The sequence below is a fragment of the Vigna umbellata genome, chromosome 9, assembly GCF_029865625.1.
Source record: "Vigna umbellata cultivar VRB3 chromosome 9, Vumbellata_1.0, whole genome shotgun sequence".
Taxonomy (NCBI): Eukaryota; Viridiplantae; Streptophyta; class Magnoliopsida; order Fabales; family Fabaceae; genus Vigna; species Vigna umbellata.
Window position 1 is genome coordinate 9,902,446 of NC_142173.1, and position 9,988 is coordinate 9,912,433.

A 9,988-nucleotide genomic window follows, 5' to 3' on the forward strand; every position below is an offset into this window, starting at 1 on the left:
AATTAGGTAGAAAAAGTAGTTATAAAAAGTCTATTTTTTACTTTAGTACTTGAATACAAATTGTTGTGTATTATAGTTGAGAAAGAATTGTTAATTTCCATTGAAGGATATAAAAGCAGACAAGTTATCAAGCATTTATTTATGACAAAAAATAAATTACTCCACAAGGTCATAATAAAATGAAGGTTTAATAATTTCGAATGTCCCTATTTGTGCAGAATCGTCTCAACTAGGTCCTCGTATTCTCTTTTATCTCACTTAGGTCCCTATTTATGTAAAATTGAATCAATTGGAACCTTGCCGTTAATTTTAATGAACGACGTTAAAATTGTAGTGAAATAGGATGCTGACTTTGCATGTGTGAGACAGGTGGCAGAGTTACGTGGAATTTAATTATTTTAAATTTTTAAAAACTATCCTCATCCTCTTATGAATGACTGAAACTTCTTCAATAGCTAGTATATGTATTCCTAAAAACCAGAAAAAACTAAATTAATTTCTGTAAGCACACGCATCTCCATTCAGTATAAGCGTAATCCAATAACGAAAAATGCTGCATAATGAATGCCATGTTCTGGATGGCAGCAAAAACCAAATTAATTTCTATTCCTAATTAATTTCTTCATCAGATTAAAATTGGATTTCTGATTCTAATTTTCCATAGAGAACTCAAATAAGGGTTCAGACTTTGTATTTTTAGAATCTGGAAAACCCAGCCTTGGCTAGCTTTAGAAACCTGTTTTTTTTTTCCAGTTTGTCCTCTTTTTCTTTTATGTGAGCCACTAGAAGCTTCAAGCTTCTTCTTCTCTCTAATCTCGCGGACCACCCAACCTTGGGAAAAACCATCCTTGGCTTGTGCTTAGGGGGTGATCTCGCGAAGACGCGGCGGAGGAGCGATGAAAAGGCATCGGAGGCGCGACGGAAAGGCGTCGGAGGCACGTTGGCAGTTGTTATTCTTCTTCCCTCCGTTCTGATTCACGGCAAGGAGGAAGCTTCCTTCTCCTCCTCTTCTTCTGTTTTTGATTGGGTTCCGTAGAGGTTTCTGTGTCGATACCTGATTTTTGCGAACTAAGATTAGGGTTTTCACTTCAAATCGATTTGGGAAATCCTAGGTTCCGTCTGTATTCGAAATTTGGTTGGGATTCTTCTTCCTTGTAGATCGGCGGTGAGGGCTTCTGCGTTTTGCAGCGAGGGTTTGGTTGGAGATTTTGAGGGTTTTGATTATTGCGGTTTTGGATGTTATTGAGATTTGGTTGTTCCATTGCAGGTTGATGATTGCAGTTTGATATTCGCCTCTCGAACTAAGGGTTTCTGGCTTGCTATCTGATTCTTAGTTCTTCTCATAAGAGGAAGAGGATAGTTTTTTAAAATTTAAAATAATTAAATTCCACGTAACTCTGCCACCTGTCTCACACATGCAAAGTCAGCATCCTATTTTACTACAATTTTAACGTCGTTCATTAAAATTAACAACAAGGTTCCAATTGATTCAATTTTACATAAATAGGGACCTAAGTGAGATCAAAAAAAACGGGGACCTAATTGAGACGATTCTGCACAAATAGGGACATTCAAAATGATTAAACCTAAAATGAACTCAATAGAAAAGTAAAGAAATTTTGGAGTATAAATAGAAAGAAGGTGGGAGACCCGACGACTCTGACAACGGCGCTGCTGATTAACGGCGTCGAAGACGACAAACCTCACCAGCAGGAGGCGAGCAACAGCGAGACCCAGGGCTGGTGTTGGTTGTCCACGTGAGAAAGGCTATATGGAGAAAGATTTTGTGACTTTTGAAGATAAAGGGAGATGAGGCTGACATGTTTTAGTTTAGGACAATGATACTTCAACAACAGAATTTGACAACATTTTGACACGGGACACGTGTCAAAATGTAAGTGGTGCACGTGGAATTCAATTTTTAAAAAGAATAATGATGTGGAAACAGATTTGGGAACAGAGTTTTAAATTTTGGGGGTTCATTTTCACAATTCAGATTTTGAATCTGAAGCTTGGTTAGAGAGAGAATCGAAACTTAGAGACAGAGAGAGAGCGTGAAACCTAGAGAGAGTCCTCTTTTCCCTCCACCCAACCACCCACTGTCGGAGGGTCGTCGTAGTGTCGCCGGAGTGTCGTCGTTCCTAGAGAGAGTGTCGCTTCCTCCCACCCAACCATTTTCGTTGTCCGCCGGAGTGCCGCCTGAGGAAGTATTGTTCGTTCTGGTGACCGGCGTTGTTCAAAGCTTTGATTGCAATGGCCACCGAAAAGGACGCGTTTTTGTCGTTCCGCAGTCGTATCAGCGTTTTTGTCGTTCCACAGTCGTATCAACGTTTGTGCGTCTTCTTCCCACCCAACCATTTTCGTGTCTCTTCCCAGAAGCGTCGCTTTCCGTTGTCAAAATTTGCAGTCCGCCGGAGTGTCGCTGGTAGTTTGTAGCGTCACTTTTGTGTGTCTCATTTCTTGTTGTCCATTTGGCTTTGTAGCTTTAGAGTTTATTATGTATTTTTACCCTCTAATCTCTTACTAAAGATTTTATTGTGCAGGCCGAGAGGAAAAAAGAGAGGTACAGGTACTAATTTGTTCTAAGAGCTTAGTAAGCGTTGAGCGTTTTTGGTGAAAATGTTTATGATAATAATTTGCATATTGCTATGAAGGCATCTTTTTTCTCTGTTGATACTCTATCTGGTATAATATGTTATTGGTAAATATTTCTACTAGATATTTTGCTTGAAAACATAGTTTTGACAGTATGATGCAGTATAATTGGTTATTTAAGTGGTTTAAGTCATGTAATATATTTCTCTGGGAGTTGATGGAGTAAGTTTATCCTGCTACAGTATTTATGTTTTTTTTTTTAGTTTATGAGTGGTTGTTTAATTGATAAATTTTTAGATATTTGCTTTGAGAGTAGACGTATATACAAAATTATGGTGTAGGGTTTTATGGACTGAGTTTAAGTCTATAATTGGTTGTTCCAGTTGTAAAAAAAATATAGTGGTAGTGGAGTAAATGATGATTTTTTTTAAAAAATTTTTGAAGTATGGTACAGATTGAAGAAATAGGAAATGTTTTTTTTATTTGGTTGGAGAGGTGTGTACATAACAAAATAGTACCATTAGGTTTTGGTTTCGTTTCTTTTATATAGCTTATATTATATAATATTCACATATTATACAGAGAGGTATTTTAAATATTAGATAAGTTATATCATGTAATATTAGTATAAAGTAATTGTGTTTTAAATATTATATAAGCTATATTATGTAATATTAGTATAAGGTAATTGTGTTTGTAAATTAAGGAAACAAAAGTGTGGGTTACGTATGATGTAGGACTTTTGGATGCATTGAACATCATATAAATTTCATTATCAGAGGATATTGAAATTTTGTTCAATTGTAAGGAAGAGAACATTGTTTTCAATTTTCTTCTAATATCTGCATATTATTTTGGTTTAATTGCTTCCTTTGTCCCCAGTTTGGTTGAATTGTGTCAAATTCATCCTCATTTTTAAAAAAGTTTCATTGTCGTCCTCACGTGGTATAAAAGTGTCAATTGAATCCAAACATAGAAAAAATTTGTATCAAAGTAGTCATTTTTCCTATATATCTGTCTTCCTTTCATATGTCACTTCTCTGGAGCTATGAAAAGCCTTAAATTGGATAAGGTAAAATGAATATCTGTACTTGATTGTATGAAAGGAAGACACAGAGATATAGGAAAAATGACTACTTTGACACAAATTTTTTCTATGTTTGGATTCAATTGACACTTTTACACCACGTGAGGACGACAATGAAACTTTTACACCACGTGAGGACGACAATGAAACTTTTTTAAAAATGAGGATGAATTTGACACAATTCAACCAAACTGGGGACAAAGGAAGCAATTAAACCTATTTTTTAATGCTGGTTCGTAAAAGACCAATGAATAAGAAAGAATTAGCAAAAACTGAGGAAGACATTATAGAAACATATTCCAATTCTATAACTGTGCACGAGACTAAACTAAAGGTGAGTAAAAATCAACATTGATCAATGGTTCCAATGTCCCATGCACTATCAAATGTTGCCAATGTCTTAATTATACTATAAAAAATTAAGTTTCTCTTGCTCATAAAGAGGCTTTCAAAACCAAAAATTCATTTGAAAACTGAAACAAACAGTTATGTGTGAATTTGGTTCCTATTTATGTGTAAATGCACTCTTATTAATAATTGTATTAATTAGGATCCATCATGTTTTCCTTGCAGGCTTCCACAATACAAGTAGTAGAAATGAAGTTTCTTGCTCAGCGAAGGGATCTTCAGGTTTAATTTTCCTATAAATCTAATAATATACACTACAAGAAAAAAGTGTATTATATACAGCAAAAATCCGTATATAAGACCCAAAATCCGTATATAATATGTGTTTATATACGGATTACATACGGACAAAAATCCGTATATAATACCGTCGTAGCTAGGTTTATATACGGATTTATCCGTATATAATTTATGTACGGAAATTATATAAGGATTTATCCGTATATAAATTATATACGGATTTATCCGTATATAATTTATATACGGATAAATCCGTATACAATTTATATACGGATAAATCCGTATACAATTTATATACGGATAAATCCGTATATAATTTATATACGGATAAATCCGTACATAATTTCTGTATATAAATTATATACGGATAAATCCGTATATAATTTCCGTATATAAATTATATACGGATAAATCCGTATATAATTTTCGTATATAAATTATATACGGATAAATCCGTATATAATGGTTTAAGAAGAGCTAAATAAATGTCCTGTATATAGCAGTTTCCCATGCACAATATACAAGCAGAATAAAAGTTCTTATTCTATTGACAAACCTTCTGGATTAGACCAATAAATATAAATATAAAAATTAATGTTAACCTATCTAAACCAATATTCACTATATATTCTAATTTCTCTGCATATGTTATTTTATATATATATATATAAATTATATAAAAAGAAATTGTGATGTTCACCATATGCTTAAAATTCCTCAAACTCATGATGGTATAACACTTTAATGGAGTGATGTCTAATATTTAGTTTAATGAAGCTCAACCTAATAAGAGTAATTTGCTGACTCTTAAGAAAGACCCAATATATTATCAAGTTCAGAGTTAAACAACTATTAATCAACAGTTCCAATAAAAATTAACAAGTAGCTCAGAACTCACTGTCTCTAAAATAGGTTTTTTAAATGTTAGATAATCGATAGGGACATACCACTAAACAGTTTAAAAGACGTGGGAAGGGTTCTTCGTTGAGTGGTCAATGCTAAATCAGATTTCTTTGATAAGTAAAGGGCTTGATTAATAATGATGGGCCTTGCTCTTTGATTCCTGCATAGAATAAGTAATATAAGTCAGGGGAGAAAAACATGCAGAATATAGTCTACAAAAAATTTTCAGATGCATAATAATCAAATTCACTTACAATTTCCAACCAGCAATGTGTGTATGCTCAATGAAATTTAGATTCCTTGACAGATTCGAGAAAACATAAAGCAAATCTGCAAAAGCAGAAAACAAATATCAAATGGGTTCAGGGAGTAAACTTTTTGCATGTTTGTCTTGATAAATGCTTAAACTAAAACTATAAACAGCATGGAATGATCTATACGAATCTGGATTTATGCCAAATGATACACTATCAAACAGAAAGAAGATGTTGAAACCAGAAGACTAAAATCATTGAGTACAAAATACCATGAAGCAAATTGTTACGCAGTTATGCAGGTACTATAAGCTTTCCTTCTTGGTAACAGAATCTATTTCAACAACTTAAAGAATAGAAGAAAAAAATCAAGCAACCTCAAAGAAAAGTGAGACAAATTATAGGATAATATATTCATATGTACAATAATCATATAAACTATATACCATGAAGCTGCAAATTCAAGTGCACAAGTCTCATTACTATAGTACATGTGCAAAATCTTAACTACACTGGCCAATTCTTAAGCAATCAACTTTGCAACAAAGGAGTTACAAGTTTTCAGAACAACAAAAAACATTAATTAGCAAATATAAGCTCAATCATTAAATAAGAGGATATCCTAGTACCATAAATGCAACCAAAAATGCACTGCAAGGTGGATGGGAAATTGTTTTCTGCTGCAATTGACCTGCAGAATATAAACATCAATCTTTTAACTGTTTACAACTATTGATAGTACATATAACTTCACAAAAATGCCAACTAATAAGAGTAAATTTCAATGTGCAGATTAGAAAAGCTACCCTTCAAAGTAGACTATAAGCTTAAGCGATTAAAGGAACTCGTGGTCAATAAATTTTTGTGAGTGGAAATTGACAAGCTATATAGACAGCACAACTTGCACAATCTAAAGTTAAATATCCACATGGTTAAGAGAGAGGAAAAAAAATAGCACATCTTGTTTCCTTACTAATTCACCACTCAGATTCATGTAAGTCTGAGGAGGCTTTGCAAGGAAGACAAGAACTTCACCAACAAAACCTGCAACAAACCAACTTGCGAAAAAAATTTATCAATACAATAAACATAGACAGAAAAACAGAAAATAGAAATATCTAAGCAAGGCAGCGGGCAAACCTTTTCCGAAAATGGCTTTGGAATAGGAAGTGTTCATAGGAATCCCCTAAGATTCAGCAAATGCATCAATCATCTCAAAGCCCACCTAGACAATCATCAAATCAAACTTGTATTTCAGATTTAGCCATTTGTTCAAGAGGATTTATTTTTTCCTATTTAGCTATTGATCTGATCTCTGTTCGTATTTACTTAGCAGTCTTTAGAAACTTATTTTTAAATGTTTTAATGGTTTAATAAAAGTTTAACCATTTTGACAGTTTTAAACAAAAAAAATGCCAAAAATAAAAGGTGACCAAAGATGAAAGGAAAACAGCTACATTAATAAATACATCACCATATGCTATAAGCTTGTGCAAAACAACCATTGATTAATCTTAAAGAAAAGTACAAACCAGTATATGGACAAAGCAATTGAACATCAAAACTCTGAAACTCAAGCAGAGCAATGTACTATATTTAAAGAAGCATGTAAGTGTATGTATGTTACATGAAAATTCAAAACCATCAATACCTGCCCCTATACTCATTGTATTCATCTTATTCAGAATCAAATCACGTTACTGGATAATTAAAACCAAAGGTTTCTGAAAATGTGAGTAATATTTTTGCAATTTTTTTATATTATCATATTATCGTTTCTGTGTATATTCTTTTCCCCGAATAATTTATCATCTAAAACTAAAACTTGTTTATTTTATTCCCATTTTAAAAATATTTTTATGAAATGAAATTGATAGTGTAAATGAGAATTCGTTATCACCAAAGATTATATAGCATGAGCTATAAGGATCTATTACAGTTAACAAGCAAGGAATAACTATACAAAACAAAAAAGAGAAGTTAATTCATGACATCAAATGATTAACATTTAAAATAAACACTACTAGTAAGGTAAGTTTTTTCTCTGCTATTTTTTATTCCAGTAAGCTTCAAAGAAATTGGTCAAAGTGGGAAGTAAGGCATGGTGCATGATGACACACGGCTGAAAACAATAAGTGGAGGACCCTTTGTGACATGGAAAGCACTATATTATTGGAGAAATGAGAGACTTGATACGTGAAAGAAGAAGGGGGCAGTGTGGAATTAATGGAAAGGAAATGACCTCTTTTCTTGGCTGAAACAAAGTACATGATGACAAGGAAGCCACCCACATATAGGACAGACCAAGGAAGAAAGTGGAGAGCACATAGTTAATCACAGTGAAAAACAAATAAGTAAAAGTAAATAATTAGCATGCATGGGTTTTACTGTTACAGAGTTAAGCATAAAAAAAAGATAGTTATGGGAACTGTCAACCTTCTTGGCCTTGTTGGTGGCTTCCTTGCTGATGCCAAACTTGGGAGATACCTCACTGTTGCCATATCTGCAACCATAGCTGCTGTGGTATGTTAAAAGATTTGCATATTTTGATACACTCAATAGTCACTTAACTCATTTCTCTGGCTTTTAACCACACTTAGGCAACCAATTTTCTCTCTTCCCTTAAGGGAAAGTGGTTTTCAAGTGCAAATTATACAATTAATTTTAAAAGAATGTTCACTATTTACTCTTAACATCTTTCTATCTATACTAGAAGTCAGTAATTAGTTTTCATGTCACTTGTCTTGGACCAGGGAGTGAGTTTGTTATAAAGAGACTGCATGTACCCAAAAAAGCTATATCTTGATCTTTTTTATACCTGACATAAGAAGATATGTATGTGAATTCATCTGATAATACTAGTTGATATTTTAAGTTTCTTCATATTTTAATCTAGTGAGAAATCAAACATTAAATAGAAAAAAAAACGAATTAAATATGAACCATACATAACTAAAATATAAAATGCTTTAAAGACCATACTTACAAGTCCAATATTGTAGGGATAAGCCTTGGTAGGGAAGTCTTTAACTGTACTCGTGTTATGAGACCTACCATCTGCCCCAGTGCTTCTACAGATGCGACACGAACCTAAAACGAAATAAGTTTAAATAAGACAAAGATAAAAAACAATCAAGTAAAAAAGTCATAAATTATACACTAAAATACTCATTTATGTTCATCAACCACACAAACAGAACATGTTCAGAAACTTAACTTTTATAGATGTATCAGCAAAAAAAGGATCCAAAAAATTATAAAGACTCCTATAAGGAGCAGAATGCAAGAACAAAAGTAAAGAAAAATAGTAGTGACCTTAAGGTCTCTTGAAGCTGCCCAAACTCTCAACAAAAGCTCAAAAGCTGAATTTAGAAATGACCTGCACTACATAGAGAATTAGAGATATTTCTCACCTACAGATAAGAAATAAAGGGAACAAGATGTGTTGAATCACAAAATAAACTAGAAGATTGTATATTGATCTCACATGACATCAGCATCTTGAGGAAAATGTGAAGGAAATTCTATACTATATTGCCAAGACGCTTGACACCAACACTTAAATGCTGAAAAAAATTATAAATTATGAGATAACTGGATCAGATTACCAGTAACAGTAACATCTTTGAGCAATGTTGGCCAAAAATCATCCTCCCCCGTTCGCCTACCATAAAAAAATGAAAGCTCAACACAAACGGATCATAAATTTTCAAAATTTATATTTTAAAACAACTTAAAAATATTTCAATGATGTATCAGCCATAATATAACACATTACCAACTAAACCTAGAGTGAACTTTAGAAAAACGTACAAAGAAAATAAAATCACCAAAATTGGCATGCTCCAAAACCAGGTAGCCAAGATTTTCACGCCCATGCTAATACAAATCTCCAATTTTAGCATCCATTCAAAATGTTAGCCTACTAATAACACCAATTTATCTTAAAATGTTTTTCTTTGGCCAATGTCTCTTTAAAATTCCAGAAACCAAAAGATGCACGTGTCCTTTAAAAATCAAATGGTCTAAAACTACAAAAATTTCAACAAACCTTGCCAAATTAATCAAAATCCACAACTCAAACCATCATACAACTTACAACTTCTCTTTAGCTCCTTCCTCGTTAACGTCTGAATTCTAGCAGTAATCATATGATTTCTCACATGACTCAAATAACAAGTTCGGACACCATAGGCCTAGCCATAAACATTTTCTTTGATAGAAATGTTTTTTAATACCCTCTGTACCAACCAACAATATAAGAATGATGTAAACATAGACAAAGAATAAATTAGCTCTCCTTATTCCTTAATTTTGTTAGTTCCAACTATATATGTAGTAACACTTTTGAAGTTCATAGTGATCATATTGACCAAACTCCAGCTTATGCACTGACTTACTTTAATCATGTGACCACAGCTGGCATCAGTGTGTCTAAAATCATCAACAGGTCCAGCATGTGATGCCTTTTTTTTCGAGTCCTCTAGTAAAGTGAATTTCA

At 33.0% G+C, this 9,988-nt stretch overlaps 1 protein-coding gene across 10 annotated transcripts; it reads right to left on the bottom strand.

Annotated features, from left to right (window-relative positions):
- Positions 1 to 5,066: 5,066 nt before the first annotated feature.
- Positions 5,067 to 9,638, bottom strand: LOC148192501 (uncharacterized). 10 transcript variants are annotated; one of them, XM_088098391.1, is made up of 8 exons: positions 9,587 to 9,638; positions 8,975 to 9,053; positions 8,803 to 8,866; positions 8,474 to 8,544; positions 6,461 to 6,545; positions 6,117 to 6,178; positions 5,488 to 5,532; positions 5,067 to 5,393 (listed from the first exon to the last, which is right to left on the bottom strand). In XM_088098391.1, the coding sequence occupies exons 1-8, from the start codon at positions 9,636 to 9,638 to the stop codon at positions 5,255 to 5,257; spliced, it is 597 nt and encodes a 198-aa protein (XP_087954517.1). In that variant the 3' UTR covers positions 5,067 to 5,254. The 10 variants fall into 10 exon arrangements, 1 of the variants encoding a protein (XP_087954517.1); XR_015782051.1 differs by lacking the exons at positions 8,803 to 8,866; positions 8,975 to 9,053; positions 9,587 to 9,638 and adding exons at positions 6,628 to 6,712; positions 7,730 to 7,741; positions 7,924 to 7,990 and having other exon boundaries at positions 5,362 to 5,393; positions 5,488 to 5,563; positions 6,461 to 6,531; positions 8,474 to 8,573; XR_015782054.1 differs by lacking the exons at positions 8,803 to 8,866; positions 8,975 to 9,053; positions 9,587 to 9,638 and adding exons at positions 6,628 to 6,712; positions 7,730 to 7,741; positions 7,924 to 7,990 and having other exon boundaries at positions 5,362 to 5,393; positions 5,488 to 5,563; positions 8,474 to 8,573.
- Positions 9,639 to 9,988: the final 350 nt, after the last annotated feature.

Excerpts from the sequence above, each read along its gene's own strand:
- LOC148192501 (XM_088098391.1), bottom strand. The coding sequence starts at position 9,638 with ATGATTACTGCTAGAATTCAGACGTTAACGAGGAAGGAGCTAAAGAGA. Across the intron at positions 8,545-8,802 it reads CAGCTTCAAGAGACCTTAAG|ATGGTAGGTCTCATAACACG; the intron begins GTCACTACTATT and ends GCACTGGGGCAG. Across the intron at positions 6,546-8,473 it reads ATCCCTACAATATTGGACTT|TTGGTTTGTTGCAGGTTTTG; the intron begins GTAAGTATGGTC and ends TTTTTTCGCAAG.